Source organism: Doryrhamphus excisus, linkage group LG23 (genome assembly GCF_037039965.1).
Source record: "Doryrhamphus excisus strain RoL-2023G ecotype Guam linkage group LG23, RoL_Dexc_Guam_v1.1, whole genome shotgun sequence".
Lineage (NCBI taxonomy): Eukaryota > Metazoa > Chordata > Actinopteri > Syngnathiformes > Syngnathidae > Doryrhamphus > Doryrhamphus excisus.
Window position 1 is genome coordinate 907795 of NC_136379.1, and position 19070 is coordinate 926864.

The following is a 19070-nucleotide window of genomic DNA, read 5'->3' on the forward strand; positions in this document are numbered from 1 at the left end:
AAAAATGAATACACCTACAAATCTATTCTCACACAATTTTTTTATACTTAAAATAATTTTTAAAAATATCTGTGCTTTATTCTCAATGTTCTTTCCCCCCCCTCATATTACTTTTTTTCTCTCCTGGAATTACAACTTTAATCTTCTAAAATTCCATATTTTTTTTTCCATATGACATCATTTTTTTTCTGTTTTTTTCCTCATTAATTTAGAAATCCAACTTGATTTTGATGGCATTAGCCACCATATTTAATTTATACAAAATGTCATTATTGTCACAATATTCAGAGTTGTATTCATATAGTGTGACTAATTAATATATAATATACTTACTAATAATATACTTTTATTCACAGTACACAGTACTACTTGTTCTTAATTTCCCCCCCAAATGATTGTCCTGATGACTTCTTTGACGCTCGCTTGTGTTGTTTGCAGTTCAGTCACATCGCCATCTGGGGCAGCATTGGGCTGTGGGTGGTGTTCTTCATCATCTACTCCTCCTTGTGGCCCCTCATCCCCCTGGCCCCCGACATGTCAGGCGAGGTAAGCATTGTTGCGTACGACCTGTGTTGCCTCAGCGCTGACTCTGTACGGCAGGTTCTTGCGAGCGCTCCTCCGTAAGGAGAACCAGAGGCTCGGGACCTGTCAGACCTCCGGCTTGTATTGCATAATAACTTAATTGGTCCAATTAGGCGGCTGTTTGTGTTACGCCGGCCTCCCTGGGCGCTGAGTATGCGCAGGTGACTTTGAGACTGGAAGGAAAACAAAGCGAGGGGAGCCATGTGCCTTAGCTTGGTTGTTGGTGTCGCAGGAAGCAGCTGACCCTCAATGTTTCTTTTTGGGGGCCTCGCGTCTTCTGTCTCTGATGGAACTGTCAAGTCCACAAGTGATGTTTGCCAGTAGAGTATATATAGCACATGTAATATACGTATATATATATATATTGCATGTGATATTTAAAAAAAATACTTGTAAAAGTGGAATTTTCATCTCATATAATATTATGCCGGGCGGCACGGCGGTCTAGTGGTTAGCGCGCAGACCTCACAGCTTGGAGACCAGTGTTCAATTCCACCCTCAACCATCTCTGTGTGGAGTTTGCATGTTCTCCCCGTGCATGCGTGGGTTTTCTCCGGGTACTCCGGTTTCCTCCCACATTCCAAAAACATGCTAGGTTAATTAGCCACTCCAAATTGTCCATAGGTATGAATGTGAGTGTGAATGGTTGTTTGTCTATATGTGCCCTGTGATTGGCTGGCCACCAGTCCAGGGTGTACCCAACCTCTCTCGCCCAAAGACAGCTGGGATAGGCTCCAGCACCCCCGCGACCCTCGTGAGGAAAAAGCGGTAGAAAATGAATGAATGAATGAATAATATTATGCCTGTTTTTTCTCATAATAATAGGACACTTTTCTCGTACTACTACCATTTCTTTTTTTCATATAATTTTCTTTGCGTACAATTCTTGCTTCTCACACCACAGCTTTCTCACATTATGACATTTTTATGCCATTTCATGAAATTTCACCTTCATTCTGATATACGGAAACTTCCTGAAAAAATAAATTTTTCCCTCATATTCTGATTTTTTGTAAATTTCCATTTTAATTCTTACACCAACGTTTTTAAAATTACTTTTTCACATATCAACTTTTAAAAAATTACTTTTTCTTCTCCTCATGCTATTTACAAGTGACAACTTCATTGCTATTACATTTGGACTTTATTGTTGTGATATTATAACATTTTTTCTCCTAAACATATAGCTTTTTTCTCATATCACGGCTGTTTTTTCTAGACTTTTTATTCTTCGTGCTGTTACATATTTATTTTTGTAAAATTAAGACTGCATGCATGTTATGACTGAAAAAAAAAAGACCATTCCAGCTTATTTTAATACAACAGCATTTTTTTGCAAGCTTATGGCCTATTCATTGTACAATTGCAAGTAATATATAGTCAGAAAATTATGCGAATAAAGTCCTGATTTTATCATAATTTGTTTAAATATATATATAGTCACACGCACATATATATATATATATATATATATTTAAACAAATTATAATAAAATCAGGACCTTATTCACATAATTCCTTAATTCCAATAAAAGGACTTTATTCGCATAGTTCCTTAATTCGAATAAAAGTCCTGATTTTATTTTATATATGTATATATATATATATATATATATATATATATATATATATATATACGTATATATTTAAACAAATTATAATAAAATCAGGACTTCATTTGCATAATTTTCTGACTTTTTTCATGTAACTGTTGTTATCTGCATAAGTTTATCTGCATAAAATTGTTACTTTAAACTTTTAAACGAACACTTTCTAACAACGTTTGTCTTATACAAATTAATCAATTAATTTATGATAAGGCCATTATGATTAATATGTGCATTTTTCTTCTAAAAATGGGGGCTCTATTCTCCATAAAGCTTGAGGTCAGAGCGGTATTTTCAACATATTGTTCTAATAAGATGTTGCATGATATTTTGTTGTTGAATCCAAAATGAGCTTATTGTATTGGATCTTAGTAGATGGTGCAGGTGTACCTAATCAAGTGTTTATGAGCAAACGCTGTGTGGAGGACGCTAGAGTTGCCTGGTGTTGCTTTCATCCCCTCCCTGCAGCACTCCATTAAACCCACAAACTGGTCATCTTCCACACCACACCACTTCCGCCCTCTGTCCCTCCTTGCTCCCCAGTAGATCATCAAACAAGGACATGTCCCTTTCTTTCTTTCTGTCTTTCTTTCTTTCTTTCTGTCTTTCCTTTCTTTCTTTCTTTCTTTCTTTGTGTGAAACCTGAAACTGCATCACAGGGAAGCTTGTGAAGAAGCGGGATCATGCCTAAGACCTGCCGCCTAAGACCTGCCGCTGGACCACATCTTCTAACCCCCTCCTCCTCCAATCTGCTCATGCATCTTCCTCTCTTTGCCATCACTTTTCTCTCGCTCCTTAAACTCTAGTTGTTGCATCAGCTTTTCATCCGCCGCCCCCTGCTAACCCCAATGTGTCAAAAACAGCCAGAAGCCCTCCTCTTTTCTCGTTTCGTCACACACGTTCATCAATGTCGGGCAAGATTTATGTTTTTGGAGTGTCGTCGTGACAGGACAGGTGCTGGATCCACCCGTGCTGGTGAGTAAATGGAATGGCCATTTTTGGTTCTGGTTATGTTGACAACCACTCGTGTTGTCATTAGTCTGCCAGTCCGAGAGGCGTCAATGTAAACGGACTCCACTGTAATTAGATACATCAAAGGCAGGGGCTTACAACTAATTAGCCATAAGCCATTTAGCATTTTCAGGATATCTGTACTAAGGATCGGCCGATATTTGCGGTCTTTATTTGAATCGGTATCGACCGATACATCGGCCGGCCGATATATCGGGCTGATATTTACGTTCTTTATTTGAATCGGTATCGACCGATACATCGGCCGGCCAATATATCGGGCCGATATTTGCGGTCTTTATTTGAATCGGTATCGACCGATACATCGGCTGGCCAATATATCAGGCCGATATTTGCGGTCTTTATTTGAATCGGTATCGACTGATACATCGGGCTGATATTTGCGTCCTTTATTTGAATCGGTATCGACCGATACATTGGCTGGCCGATATATCGGGCCGATATTTGCGTTCTTGATTTGAATCGATATCGACCGATACATCGGCCGGCCAATATATCAGGCCGATATTTGCGGTCTTTATTTGAATCGGTATCAACTGATACATTGGGCTGATATTTGCGTCCTTTATTTGAATCGGTATCGACCGATACATCGGCCAGCCGATATATCAGGCCGATATTTGCGTTGTTGATTTGAATCGATATCGACCGATACATCGGCCGGCCAATATATCAGGCCGATATTTGCGGTCTTTATTTGAATCGGTATCAACTGATACATCGGGCTGATATTTGCGTCCTTTATTTGAATCGGTATCGACCGATACATCGGCCGGCCGATATATCGGGCCGATATTTGCGTTGTTGATTTGAATCGATATCGACCAATACATCGGCCGGCCAGTATAGCCCCTGCCCAAAAAAACCATAAGGGTCAATCCCTAATCTGTACTACATGTATGCTAGCATGTCTTCCTAAGCATTTTGACCACAACCCATAATGTCCGCCACGAACGTCATATATCGTCAGATTGTGACCTGTTATTGATTGTATACCGCCCTGGTCTTCTCCAAACACAGTAAATCAAAGCGCTGACTGATACATGTTTGTGTAAAAGGTTTGCTGTCTTTGCTGGAAGACACATGGCGTGGACGGACGAGCCCAGCGAGAAAGTCTCTGTTTGTTTTCCCCCGTCGGAGCTCTTCTGCGGCGTTATTGGCAGATTTGTCGGTGCCGGTGTTGTTTTAGGGGCCGGACCTTGTCAACGAGGCTGTCAGAGTCGTGTTGAAAAGGAGAATATCTCAGTTGTTTGCTGTTGGTTCATCATCGCAGACGTTAAAGGTAATGTTGCCGAAGCTATGACATCATTCGATTGAAGCCGCTGAATGCCGTGGAATGGGATATGTTGGGATGCGTTGTTAAAACACTTATATTAACTCATATATTACAGCCTCGCGAATGGTGCCATTCAAAAGCATATCAAGCTAACTGCTAATTTAGCATAGCTACAAACAGTCGTCCCGACCCATTTATGTGCCATATTTTTATAACGGTGCTATCATAAAAGTTTATATAACAGCCGAACATGCTGCTAAAAGACATTGACTTCAGATAACTTTTGCTTGGTAGTTTTTCCTATTTTATGGTGCTTTTATGTTACTTTTTTCATATCCGCCCAAGTGGCAATGTAGTTTTGAATTGGGTTTGTAACCCCATTGAGTTGAATGCAATTGTTACGTAACAAGATTTAATTGAAACATTGATAATTATGCCTCAGAGTTGATTGAATTATATTGATACTTAAAGTGCTCTTACAAACTGAAACGCAAATTTATGATCTTGGTCAAAGTGACTTATATTGAATACATTTGTATTGATAACGTAGCATCAATTTAACCATGATGTTAGTTGATATGTCTTTGTAATATTTATTCAATTTGTTGTATTATTTACTCTGGACATTGTCAATTTTTAATGGGTCTCTGATATTTTATCAGAGAAAAATATTGAATTATGGAATATGTTGGGAATTCTAAAAGTCCTGAATGATAGCCTCTGTGTCCCGATTGAGCTGGATTTTTTGATGTTGGAAGGATTTGAAGCGGTTGACAAATGTAGGAGTAGTTGGTGGACAACAAAATGGCGGAATTTGAAATGTTAGAATGTAGACGGATGGATGGATGGATGGATGGATGTATTGGTGGATGGATGGATGGATGTATTTGTGAATGGATGGATGGATGTGTGTATTAGTGGATGGATGGATGGATGTATTGGTGGATGGATGGATGGATGGATGTATTGGTGGATGGATGGGTGGATGGATTGATAGATGGATGTGTTGGTGGATGGATGGGTGAATGGATGGATGTATTGTTGGATGGATAGATGGATGTATTGGTGGATGGGTGGATGGATGTATTGGTGGATGGATGTATTGGTGGATGGATGGATGGATGTATTGGTGGATAGATGGATAGATAGATAGATTACACGAGCATCCAACCAGCAAACATCTATGATGTCACCGTTTAAAATAAATGCAATGAAATTGAAAATAATTTTTCAATAGTTGGGAGCACCATTTCATTTACACTAAAAAAGCTGAAATTTGGAATGTTGGAAAATAAAAATTCCTACATGTGCTGATGAGCTGAACATTTTGATGTTGGAGTTAGCAGTTAGTCTTCTTCTTTCTCTTTGCGCTTTTTCCTTCAGGGGTCGCCACCGCAAATCTATCTTCTCCATCCAACCCTGTCTTCTGCATCAACTACCCTCATGTCCTCCTTCACTACATCCATAAACCTCCTCTTTGGTCTTCCTCTACGCCTCCTACCTGGCAGCATCCTTCTACCAACATATTCACTATCTCTCCTCTGGACATGTCCCAACCATCTCAGTCTGGCCTGAAGGACTTTATCTCTAACATATAATGTCACTCTGGTGTACTCGTTCCTGATCCTATCTATCCTGGTCACTCCCAATTTGAACCTCAGCATCCTCATCTCTGCTACCTCCAGTTCTGCTTCCTGTCTGTGTTAGTAGAGTACAGTCATAGAGATGAAAAATGGTGGACACTTTTTAACTTGATATAATCGTACGAAACCAACATTGTGAGAAGACCCTTGGCGGCTTTTCCAAACGCTCACGAACGCCACAGTTTGTCCAAACAAGTCAGATAAGATTATTGGTTTGTCCCAAAAGCCCCCCCCCCCAACAACCACTTTTCCTCCAGGACCTCTCTCCAACCATCCGAGCCCCCGAGGGCCCCCTGGTATAAGGTGTCGTCACGCCTGCTGGCCGCCGGGGTGCCCTTTTAGATGCCTGAAGGCAAACATTTAGTGTTGCTGTGTTCGCTCTTTGGGTAAAGTTGACTTGCTCTAAAGGAGGATTATTAATGTGCTGATTTATTTGTCAAAAGCCTCTCTAGACAGCTTAAACGCTGCAGTTTAAGACGTTTAAGATGTTCAGAACATGAAAATTATGAAAGCAACTTACAAGAAAAACAGCCGAATTTCCACCTGAATGCGTCATTTCAAAAATTGCCATAAACGTATGGTTTAATTTGCCTCGCTCGCCTCTTTACGTTGTCAAGGTAGCCGCACAGAAAAGCTCTATTCATTCATGTCGCATCTCGGAGACATTTTTGATTTGCCGTCGTTTTGGGGTTTCCTCCTGCCGCACATCAAAGCCAATTAGCAGCTAATGGCGAACACATTCGCTCATTTGAGCCAAAAAGGCCGCTTTGATACTTTTGACACGGATGGTGATGTGTGTACGTGTGTGTGTGTGTGTGTGTGTGTGTATACGTGTGTGAGTGTGCATCATGGGGGCCCCGTATGTGTCACATTACAGGAAGCGCACAGCTAAGGGGCCCCTCCCCCAGCAGTTGGAACAAGTGGTCCGTCACAATGAGAGGAGCGCTCTTTGACACATCACGACAGAACGTTTCAGTACAACCAAAGTAAACATGCTCCCGCGCTGACAGATGAAAGGTGGCCCCCTCTCATACTACACCCCCCCCCCCAAAATAAATACAATAAAATAAAAATAAAATCTTCTGAAGCTCCACCATTCCATATAAAAACATTTGCTGACATACATACTTGTTGAGGAAAGATAGATTGATCCATCCTTGCATTTTCTGGGGGTATGCTGGAGCCTATCCCAGCTCAATTTGGGCAAGAGGCGGGGTACACCCTGGACTGGTGGCCAGCCAATCACAGGGCACATATAGACAAACAACCATTCACACTCACATTCATACCTATGGACAATTTGGAGTGGCTAATTAACCTAGCATGTTTTTGGAATGTGGGAGGAAACCGGAGTACCCGGAGAAAACCCAAGCAGGGTGTACCCCGCCTCTCGCCCGAAGACAGCTGGGATAGGCTCCAGCAGCCCCTGAGAACCTCGTGAGGATAAGCGGTAGAAAGTGAATGAATGAATGGTTCTGTCACGAGCTGCACGGCGATCGAGTGGTTAGCGCGCAGGCCACACAGCTAGGAGACCAGGGTTCAATTCCACCCTCGGCCATCTCTGTGTGGAGTTTGCATGTTCTCCCCGTGCATGCGTGGGTTTTCTCCGGGTACTCCGGTTTCCTCCCACATTCCAAAAACATGCTAGGTTAATTAGCCACTCCAAATTGTCCATAGGTATGAATGTGAGTGTGAATGGTTGTTTGTCTATATGTGCCCTGTGATTGGCTGGCCACCAGTCCAGGGTGTACGCTGGTGAAGTCAGCTGGGGTAGGCTCCAGCAGAAGATGAATGGACGTATGCCGGCATATCTTCCAAAGCTTTGTATCCACAACCAACAGAGTGCCCCACAATGTAACATTTTCCTTTCTGCTTTCTCATGCACTCCACATCATTATTAACATTAAAGTTACAGTAAGTTGACGTCTCAGAAATCTCTCCTGCTTTCAATTAAGAGCCCAACTATAATTAAAGGGATGCGTACTATAAGGAGCTGCTTTCAGGTGAACGACACCCGCACCCTCAATCCTTCTCAGGTACTTCCTCCACCCGGGAGGCCTGAGGGGGTTGCGGTCCAGACAAAAGCATGGTATCATTTAGTCACGCCAGATTAGGGCACTTTGGCTCCATCTCCCTCAGCGTTTCCACAACACGACTGTTTGTTTTGGCTGGTCTTTGTCATGCATGCTTCTCATTAAGAGCCGCTGAAGAGGATGATGAAGGTCGCCTGTTATCAGGTGTTCCTTCCTTCTAAGAGCTCTTCGTGTTATATGATAGTCTGCTAAGTTCTGTCTTGTCCTACAATGACCCGTGCGTGTTGTCAGGCGGAGATGATGTTCTCGTCGGGGGTCTTCTGGATGGGCCTGGTCTTCATCCCTATCACCTCGCTGGTCTTTGACGTGGCCTACAAAGTGTGAGTCTCCTTAGCAGGAAATTCCTCCTGAATCTCCTCCTGTCTTCTCCTTGGACTTGTTTGTTTCGGCTGGCCTTTGATTCAGTCCGCATCTGCACTCCATTAAAGTCTACTCAGTGATGTTTTTTATGTCTTGATGTTTGGATTCAGGGTGAAGAGAGTGTGTTTTAAGACGCTGGTGGACGAGGTGCAGGAGCTGGAGGCGTTATCCAAAGATCCTGGGGCGGTAGTGCAAGGGAAAAGGTACGCAGCACCTTTACTTCACGTTTTGATGTCTTTTTACACACTCAAAAAAATGATATTGACCTCAGGAAGCAGTTAGTGAGCACAGGAACCACATACAGTATACACATTGTACACATTGTACACATTGTACACATTGTACACAGTGGTACTCTGGTCTGTAAGAAGATATTTGGTGAGCATTTATTAGCGTGGACACTTATATTTCTGTCATGTGACCACATCCTGCACAGTAAAGAACATATAATAATAATAATAATAATAATAATACATTTTATTTGTATAGCGCTTTTCAAAATACTCAAAGACACTTTACAGAAGAATGGAGTTGAATAAAGCAAGTAAAAGATACGTTAAAATCCAACATTGATTGGTTAATACACAGTTAAAAGATGAGTAAAAGCGGGGAGGGGCGGGGCACAGCAGTCAGATATAAAAAGTTAGACATTAAAAACCGATTTAAAGAGGTGGCTTTTTAGTTGTTTTTGAAGGTGGGAAGGTCAGGGCAAGCACGGAGTGAATGGGGCAAAGAGTTCCAGAGGGTGGGGGCAGCGATGGAGAAGGCTCTGTCTCCCCAGGTTCGGAGCTTGGTCTTACAGGGGCGTGCCAGGGGAGTGCCATATGCATAAATTCAACTTAACTTGCAAGCAGACCGAGACCCTCCTGGTTTCGGATGATCCCATTCAGACTTGAACCGTACCAGTCCAGCAAACGGACCAGAGTTCCTTTTAACCTAACTAAACACGAGTGGTATGATCGCACACTAAAACTAAGCAAAAGGTCCACGCATAAACGGGCATTTCTCCTTAAAAATATGATTTTGAATGTGGTTTAGCATTTTTTTATTTATTTTTTAACATTTGTCTCATTTTGATTCATGTGACTTTTCCAGAAATGACTTTCTTCAAGCTTCTGATTGGCTAAAAATGGCCTCATGGTCAGTGGTGGGGGCACACGTGTCTCTATGGAGGCTCTTTAAAATGTGTGTGTGTGTGTGTGTGTGTGTGTGTGTGTGTGTGTGGACAGAAGACAGTAATGTAATGCTACTATTTCATACTCTTACAGATCTTCCATTTTTGTCTAATGTTGTCATGTCATGTTATTAATCTGGCAGGTGACTTGCAGTGTGTCTAATCTGCACTGCAGTATTTGTAAATAACACATAGTAATACACATACACACTCTAATACTTTGTAATAACTGTACTGGGGCTTGTTTTAGTATCCAGTATCTTGTATGCACGGCTGCTACTCACTTTTGTAATAACCTTTTTGGAGTCATATTTTTTTTTAAAAAGTATTAAAAAGTAAGTTTACACACTGGTGATCAGTGACAAGCTACGCTGCAACACACATTCTTATAATGTAGTGTTATGGATAAAACTGTATATACTTCATAATGCAAAGTGGACATAATTACATACAGAAGACTAACTCAGTGTCTTATAAATAAAATATAAAAATACACAATAATCCAGTTGTCAACTATTGATCACAATTCCGATTAAGAAAATTGAAGGCATTTGCTATAGATTTACTACAGAAAATATTCAATAACATAGTCATAAATGCGTGTTAAAAAGCAGCATTTAATATGATAGCAGTATGAGTAATGCTACTATTAATAAGAGTAAAAACCATAACTGTAATCATGATATAACTTAAGAATATTAAAAAATAAATATAACTAAATGCAATAAATTAAAAAAATGAGAACTATGTATATATATACATTTAAACGGCATCCATCACAAAGCATAGTATATTAACCCTTAGATGCACCAGTGACTGGACCCTCCACTCTTCCATAAGTGGCTCAAAAATCACCCATACTAGAATCAATGCATTTTTATGACAATTTTGCCATTTTGGTTAGGAATAATCACTTGTATGATATTTAGTATTATATTTAGGACCACACAAGAATGATTTCATGTTAGAAACATCTTCATTTTTCAGTTTTTTACATCTTTGAAAAAGAAAATGACCACAATACAACAATAGAAAATGTGAGGGTCCATTGTGTGTTGCATAAAGATAAGTTAAAAATGTGAATGGCATGATATCAAAAATATGATTTTTGAGGAATACCTGCAATATGAAATGATAAAAAAAATTAATTATGAAGATATTTCAAGAAAACAACCTGACCGGGTCATTTTTGACCCACTTATGGAAGGTTGGGGTAGTAACACAAAAACAAAAATTTCTTAAAATGTATAAAAGATAAGTTAAAATTGTGAACAACATGATATCAAAAATATGATTTTTGAGGAATACCTGGAATATGAAATGATAACATTTTTTTATTACAAAGATATTTCAAGAAAACAACCTGACCGGGTCATTTTTGACCCACTTATGCATCTAAAGGTTAAAGATGAAGAAGATGAAGCAGTTTTTAATTTACGAGTCAATGTTATAGGATCTAAAATAGTGATAAATAACAAAGCTCGTAATTAAATGAAAGAATAGTATTATGACAAATGAATAAATGAAATAATTAGAAAAACGATTCAAACTGTCATAAAAGTATGTCAAAATAAGACTGAAAGTACATGAAAGCGGGGAGTGTATATAGTATATATATATATACCTGTGTATAATCTGAACTGTAACATTCCTTTGCAGCATTTTTATGACAAATCCCACCTAAAACTCCCTGAAATTCCCTTCCCAACATCAGAAGAATCCCGCCCTAGCCTGTGCAATCAGTCCAAATCAGGACTCAAATCTTCCAAATGACGGCTAAATCCGCCGGGTTTTGACTGTAATATCAGCAATCATGTCGTTGCGTCGGCGAAAAGCTGATTGTCATCATTTGAGAGGTGCGCTGCTGCGATACAATGAGTGTGTATTGTCGGGGAGGAGGTGTAGCGATGGGGGGGGGGGGGGGGGGGGGGGTTGCAGCTGTCTGGGCTCTGAGGCCTGCAGCGTCCATTAGCATGAAGCAGATCCGTGTGAGATCTCCTGCTGGCTGAAAGTGATCCCTCTGCCTGGCCGCTGTCCCAGACCCAGCCACACACACGCACACGCACACACACACACACTTTTACATGTAAAACACACGCAGAATATCGCACACATGAAGACATGTCGTCCACGCATTTGTTAGCTTTACATGAATTCCTTTCCTGCAGCCTGCTGCTCGACATACATGACCTATTTCACCCACACTTTGTCTCGTCCACTTTGTCTCCCTACATGGCGTTGGAGCCAGCAGGTAGACTCTGGCTGGCTGGGAGGTGCTTGATGAATGGATCATGAAATCAGCCTGTGGCTCTCAGCATGCTGCTAACACACTGGCTGCACTTGTGTGTGTGTGTGTGTGTGTAGTTTGACGGAGAGGGCCCAGCTCCTGAAGAACGTCTTCAAGAAGAGCACTGTGAGTCTGTACCGTTCCGAGTCCATGCAGCAGAACCTGCTACGTGAGTTACACAACATTGTCTTCTTTTTCTTGCACAAAGTTCACACTTTTGGATCCGTATGTAGCGCAGGGGTCATTTTAGGGCAATCTCACCAAATCATGCAGAAGAATAGTTCTTGGGGTCTCAACTGGTGTGAACAGGACACAGAAACAGGGGCTTTCACTGAAATCAGATGCACATTTTCACAAAAGAGGATCACATCAACGTTGGCCAAGTCCTGGTAAAACAGTTGGATGAGTCTTTGGTTCTGGTGGCTTTAGGCACGCCACTCTAGAGGAATGGTCCTCCATCCTTGAGTCTGCTAGCCACAGAGTCAAAAGGAAAGACAGTCCCACCCATTCGCTGAGGGCTATAAGGCCTAAAGCCATCTAAAAAAAAAAAAAAACCAAGACCAAGTCCTGACTTAAAGGGTCTTAACAGTGGTAGGACTGCGCCTGTTTGAAAGCCGGCACAGGGGTCTGCAGCTCAACATCGAACGCTCCGTAGCCCCGCCATCTTGTGAGAAAGCACATACAGTTACAACGACATCCCACCTTCACTGAGTGGGATCAGCTTATTGATAGATTCTGTTAACCCTTTGATGCGGCCATTTTGCCGATTGCGCCAAAAAACGCTGGCACCGCCTTAAGCTGGTGAGTCCCCTTCATAGCAAATCAGAGTGGATGAATACTTCCAGCATGAGGACGACCGCATGTACATCCGAATCGTCTTTTCTTTTTCTTTTCGTCGCCCTTTTTGTTCATCTCCTTCAACATTTAATTTGCTTTTTTTAAGACACCAAAAGTAACCAGACAGGATCGACTTTAGCTACACAGCAGATTAAAAATATATTTTATTTTATAATGTATTATTTCATGAACCAATACTTTAATATAATATTACATTATTATGAGTAGGGATGTCTGATAATTATCAGTACCGATATCCTATATCAGCATAAAAATATGATATCAGTTGATATTGGTATTATGGATTTTTTTCCCCATATTGAAAACCGATATAAAAAAGATGCTTATGTGTTCATTCCACCACAGGATATACGTATGTCATGTTACACATATCGGTATTGGAAATTGATAGCTGGACAATATAGGTATATCAGTTTTTGACAAAAACAACTATATCAGACATCCCTAATTATAAGGTAGATTTTTTGTTTTTTAATACTGTTGAAACATTGTAAACAAAGCTCCGTTCCACTTAGGCTAGCTAGCTTTAGATTTTTGTATTTGATAATATCGCAAGTAGTCGAGTAATTACAACCCTTTTTTTAAAATAACGACTTGCTAAAGTGTATAATTAAACTAGCTACTTTTTTATGTCTTTGTTTATGACAAAATACAAAAAATGCAGATTTTTTTTTGCTAAACTAAAACTTGCTACTTAGAATTTTTTTATTGATTTGTTTATTTTGACAAAATCGAGTCACCTGCAAATTGTGTTTTTTTCGAATTTATGAAAACATGTAAACAAAAAGCTTAATTTAAAAAAAAAACAATGCGTCTACTTTGGCGAGCTATATTTTTTTTTCTTAGTTGTTTTTTGGTTTTGAGAATATTGAGCAACTGGACAGAATTTTTGAGTAACTATGCAGTAATCGCATCTTTATTTCAAAATAACTAAGACATATAATTAAGCGACATACTTTTGATTATTTTATGCTAGTTTTTGACAACATTGAGTAACTTGGAAAGGTAAATGCAGGTTTTTTTGTATTGTAGTGCAATCAAAGAGCTGAACAAAACAACCACAAAAAATGTATAATTAGGTTAACTACTTTGTTTGACAACAGGGCGTAACCTGGAAATTTAACGACAGCTTTATTGAAAAAAAGAGCAGATAATTAATTAGTTTTTTAATTGGAAATACCAAATAACCTGCAAAGTCAACAAGATATTTTTCAAGTTGATAAAATAAAACTTTATTTAAAAAATAAATAGTTTGTTTTTTTTTACTTTCTGAAAATATCCAGTAAACTAAGTTTTTTTTCGAGTAAATTTTTTTTAGGTAATTAAAAGTTGAAAAAAAACAAAATAAATATATTTATTTATTTATTTGTATTTGAATGTATGTAAAAAAAACAAAATAAATATATTTATTTATTTGTATTTTTTTCTGAAAATATCAAAATAATATTTTTCAAGTTGATGAAAACTTGTAAAAGTTTCTAAAATAAAACTTTCTGAAAATATCGAGTAAACTAAGTTTTTCGAGTACATTTTTTGAGTTAATTAAAAGTTGAAAAAAACAAAACAAATGTATTTATTTATTTATTTGTATCTATGTGAAAAACAAAATAAATATATTTATTTATTTATTTGTATTTTTTTTAAATATCAAAATAATATTCTTCAAGTTGATGAAAACTTGTTAAAATAAAACTTTAATAAAAAAATAAATAGTTGGGTTTTTTTTTACTTTCTGAAAATATCCAGTAAACTAAGTTTTTTGAGTAAATTTTTTCTAGGTAATTAAAAGTAAAAAAAACCCAAAATAAATATATTTATTTATTTATTTGTATTTGAATGTATGTAAAAAACAAAATAAATATATTTATTTATTTGTATTTTTTTCTGAAAATATCAAAATAATATTTTTCAAGTTGATTAAAACTTGTTAAAGTTTCTAAAATAAAACTTTCTGAAAACATTGCGTAAACTAAGTTTTTCGAGTAAATTTTTTCGAGTTAATTAAAAGTTGAAAAAAACAAAACAAATGTATTTATTTATTTGTATCTATGTGAAAAACAAAATAAATATATTTATTTATTTGTATTTTTTTTTAAATATCAAAATAATATTCTTCAAGTTGATGAAAACTTGTTAAAATAAAACTTTAATTAAAAAATAAATACTTATTTTTTGACTTTCTGAAAAATATGGAGTAACCTGTAAGTTTTTTGAATACATTTTTTCCAGTTAATTAAAAAATGAAATTTATTTATTTGTTTGTTTATTTTTTGTGAAAATATCAAAATAATATTTTTCAAGTTGATGAAAACTACTAAAGACCGACACTGATGGATGTTCAAAGGTGTCACTTTTGATTTAGTGTTTTATTTCTTTGTATCGTGTTGTGTTTTGTTGTGTTGTGTCCTTTTGTCTGATGGGTTTGCTCTTTGTTTGTTGTCTCATAGGTGGGGATGAGTCGCTTGTTGTGTGATTCCTTTTATCAGATTTGAATTAGTGACTCAAACCCACACCTGCCTCCATTATAGTTCCTCATTAGACCCCCCCTCCGTTTTTCCCTGGTCTCTTCTTTTGGTTCCATGACTTCCTGTCCTCCTGTCCTCTTCCTCGTGTGCCTGCCGTGTCCTGCAGTGACCTTAGTAAAAGACAAAAATCTGTAGGTGAAATGACCAAATGTTGCGCTGTTATTCCCCCCTCCCACCCCGGCTCAGCACGCTCCTTTGAGCTGACCCGCTGGCCCCCCAGGTACTGACCCGCTCATTTGACACCTCAAGGTGAGCCACTGAAGGGTAACTTTAGGAACCAGTAGCTTGGGTAACTCCTTAGTACGTTGTTTAGTGTCATTAAATGCAACATTTTTAAGGAGTATATTCCTTGTTTCACAATATGTTGCTAGCTACTGGGCTTTGCTTAGCATTAGCCTAGCTCTGTCCAAAATACTTTGCCCATACTTTGTCCAAAAGGTGCAACTAAAACACAATGAAATGTTTAGAATGTTGTTTTAACATTGTATTCTGTGCATTTAGTAACTCATTTTGCTTTTATTTGAGATTTTAATGTGTCTTTGGGAAATGTCTGTAAGCTAACAGCTAACTGATTCTCGCTAGCCTCTTAGCTCCTGATTTAGCAAAAGTATGGTGTTTTTCTTCTCCATTTATATATTTAAGATGTAAATTTAACATTTAACATTTGACTTAAATTATCCAATTCATTAATTTTAACGTCATTAAATATAGAAATGAATAATACAAATGGAAATGAATGTAATACATTTCCGTATATATATATATATATATATATTACATGAAATTAAATTATTGAGTAAGTCATATGATTTTTTTAGAGATTATGTTTTAAGTAATCAACTAAAAAATAAGTATAATTAAATACATACATAGATATTATTATTCTTGTTATTATGTATTATAATAATAAAGTTCAAATTAATTAAAGGACAATGTATTAAATCCCTTTTTAAGTATTACATAAGTAGATTAGGTATTCAATCAAAAATATATATCGTCGCTACTTATTTTTAATTCTTAAATGTAATTTACATAAAGGACAATTAAAAACTTTTTTTTACATTTTTTATTTCATTTATTCTATTTTAATGCATGATTGCAACATACTGTTTTCCCTGTTTTGTCTCTGATCAATATTTTTTCCCCAGTAATCCGCTGTTTGTCAACTCCATTTTAATACGTTCCGTCCCGCTTGACAGATGGCTACGCCTTCTCCCAAGACGAGAACGGCGTGGTGTCCCAGTCGGAGGTGATCCGAGCGTACGACACCACCAAGCAGAGGAGCAGAGAGTGGTGAGCGCCCACCAATCAATCCGAAGCCACAAGTTCCACCTTTCTGGTGGTGGTTTTTTTTCCTTTTTTTTTTGTATTTTTGGAAGGAGGATGACATTTTTGGACTCTTAATACGACCACAGACAGACAAGAATGGAATGATGTATTCTTGGTGAAAGGGAACGCTTGTGTGATGAGCATGGTGCTTTCTTCGTTTCTTCGCCCTCACTCATCCCCCAAATTGAGCGAAGAGTTATTAACTATTATTAGCATTAAACCAAACCCACTAAAAACCATTGCGGACAATTTAAATACAAACCACGGGGGTGTAACGGTACACCATAATCACAGTTTGGCACGTACCTCGGTTTTAGGTCTTATTTTTATTATAGTAAGTTAGTAATAATACTTGTATTACAGTACATAAAACCGCTTAGCTTTTGTTTTAATAGCTATAAAAAAAATGTAAAAATGAAACGGATTTAAGGAAAAGTAAAGTACTTTGTTTATGTGTTTCACCGTAAGGCCAAGTGTTCATGAATCAGTTCCAGAAGGCGCGACTCAAACCGAAACATACTCTAACCGAATCAGTTTTTTTCACAAGAAATTACGTAAATCCAATTGATTCTTTCCGGGAAGCCAAAAATGTTAACACAAAATTTTACACATTTTTTTAATAGTTTTGCTATTGTAGTTTTATTGTAGTTGTGGCGGAACCGTGTTAGTTAGCAAAGAACTACAGAGTCACCAGTTAATGACTTCACTTCTGGTTCTGGTCTCCATTTTGTTAGAAAGCAAAAAGGCTTTTGTGATAAAAATACACAGTTGGACTCGCGGAGTTTGCTACATCATGGCGTAACTTTTCGACTTAAACCGAAAAACATGCTAACCAGGGCATATGCTAACCAAGGTTCCTCTGTACTGTATTTGTTTACAGAGTAGACCAGTGACTATATCGTGAAGTATCATGTATCGTCAGTTTCACTTCCTGTCCTTGACCTAATTTTGACCGATGAGGGAAGTCGGTATGACGTGTCCCATGAGCAAATGTACCGTTGCACCCCGACTAAACACTGTTTCATGTGACGATTCAACCCCAAATCAAAAGGTGGCGTCAGATTGCCAAAGAGCAGTCGTGTGTACAATCTCGTGAAGTACTCGTGAATTCGGAAAAAACTCGACCACCCACTCTCGAAAAGTTAGCAGACTTTTAAGTTAGTTGATTGGATTTTTTGCACTAAAGGAAGCGCGTCATGTGTAAAAGCCTTACATTTGCATCATGCCTTCATCCTCGCTTCGACAAAACACACATTCTTGTTCCTTATTCGAGTAATGTAATAGATACTGTGCCTGGTTTTAGTCTGGATTTGTTTTGGTCCGGTTTCCAGCTTTTGATGGATGATAGCATTCCACACATCCCTCCTGACTCCACACTCACAAAGGTGCCTACGTTTCCATCCCAGAGGAAAACAAGCTAGCGTAGGATGCACACGTACACAAAAAAAAGACAAAAAACAAGATTTCAGACCGTAGTGGTTGTGGAGATTGGAACCCTTCCAACATAAGTGCCATTAGCTTACGAGAGAAGAAAATACCCAGGAAACTCCAGTACGCCAGTATCGACGACAACCTATAGTTATTATTTTGTGGATTTGTATTTTTATATTTGGAGATGTACACACATTTTTGCATTTGACTGGCTTTGTAACCTTTAACCCCGACCCACCGCGCCCCTTCCCCCAGGACACGGCGCTTTCTTAAACATCTCTCAATGGTTAATATTGTTACTGCTTGGTTTATTTCTAATTATTGTACTTAATACTTCATGTCTGTGCGATGGCTTTCTTCTCCCTATGGGAGATACGACTTCTGACTGTGTGTGTGTGTGCGTGTGTGTGTGTGTGTGTGTGCATGTGCATGTGATGTGTGTTTCTATGTGTGTCACTTCTACTATGTTAACTTTTATTGTATGTACGCATTGCATGTCTGTCTTCTACTAAGCGATATTAGGGCAACACAGCAAAGAAAATAAATAGTAAAATAAGCAGGAAAATCAAGTGAAATCTTTCAGGAATCCAATTGTTGAAATTAAGGAAAACGTCTATAATATTAAAGGAATAAAGTCGTAATCTTACAGAAAAAAAGTAGGGAGAAGAGTGATATACTATTACAAGAAAAATGTTGAAAATGAAATAAAGTTGTAATATTACGAGAAAAAAATAGTTTTTCGGTCATAACCTCGTAATATAAATAGAAAATGTTCATGATGTATAAAATATAATATAAAGTTGTATTGTCACAGCAATAAAGTTGTGATATTATTACGAGAGAAAACTGCTAAAGTTACAGTAAAGTCGCAATG

The 19070-nt window shown here is 38.1% G+C and overlaps 1 protein-coding gene across 11 annotated transcripts in view; it reads left to right on the plus strand.

Moving 5' to 3' along the window:
* The window catches only part of atp8a1 (ATPase phospholipid transporting 8A1), a 119894-nt gene extending 101668 nt beyond the window's left edge, over positions 1–18226 (plus strand). For 4 of the 11 annotated variants that reach the window (XM_058076632.2, XM_058076633.2, XM_058076631.2 and 1 more), the window contains 5 exons: positions 439–546; positions 8464–8552; positions 8703–8795; positions 12131–12222; positions 16636–18226. In XM_058076632.2, the coding sequence (XP_057932615.2) occupies positions 439–546; positions 8464–8552; positions 8703–8795; positions 12131–12222; positions 16636–16733 (480 nt within the window). In that variant the 3' untranslated portion in view covers positions 16734–18226. Of the gene's footprint in view, positions 1–438; positions 547–8463; positions 8553–8702; positions 8796–9687; positions 10344–12130; positions 14146–15358; positions 15686–16635 lie in introns of those variants that run through there. The other 7 variants (XR_009130232.2, XM_078788430.1, XM_078788425.1 and 4 more) reach the window with 7 other exon arrangements.
* Positions 18227–19070: the final 844 nt, after the last annotated feature.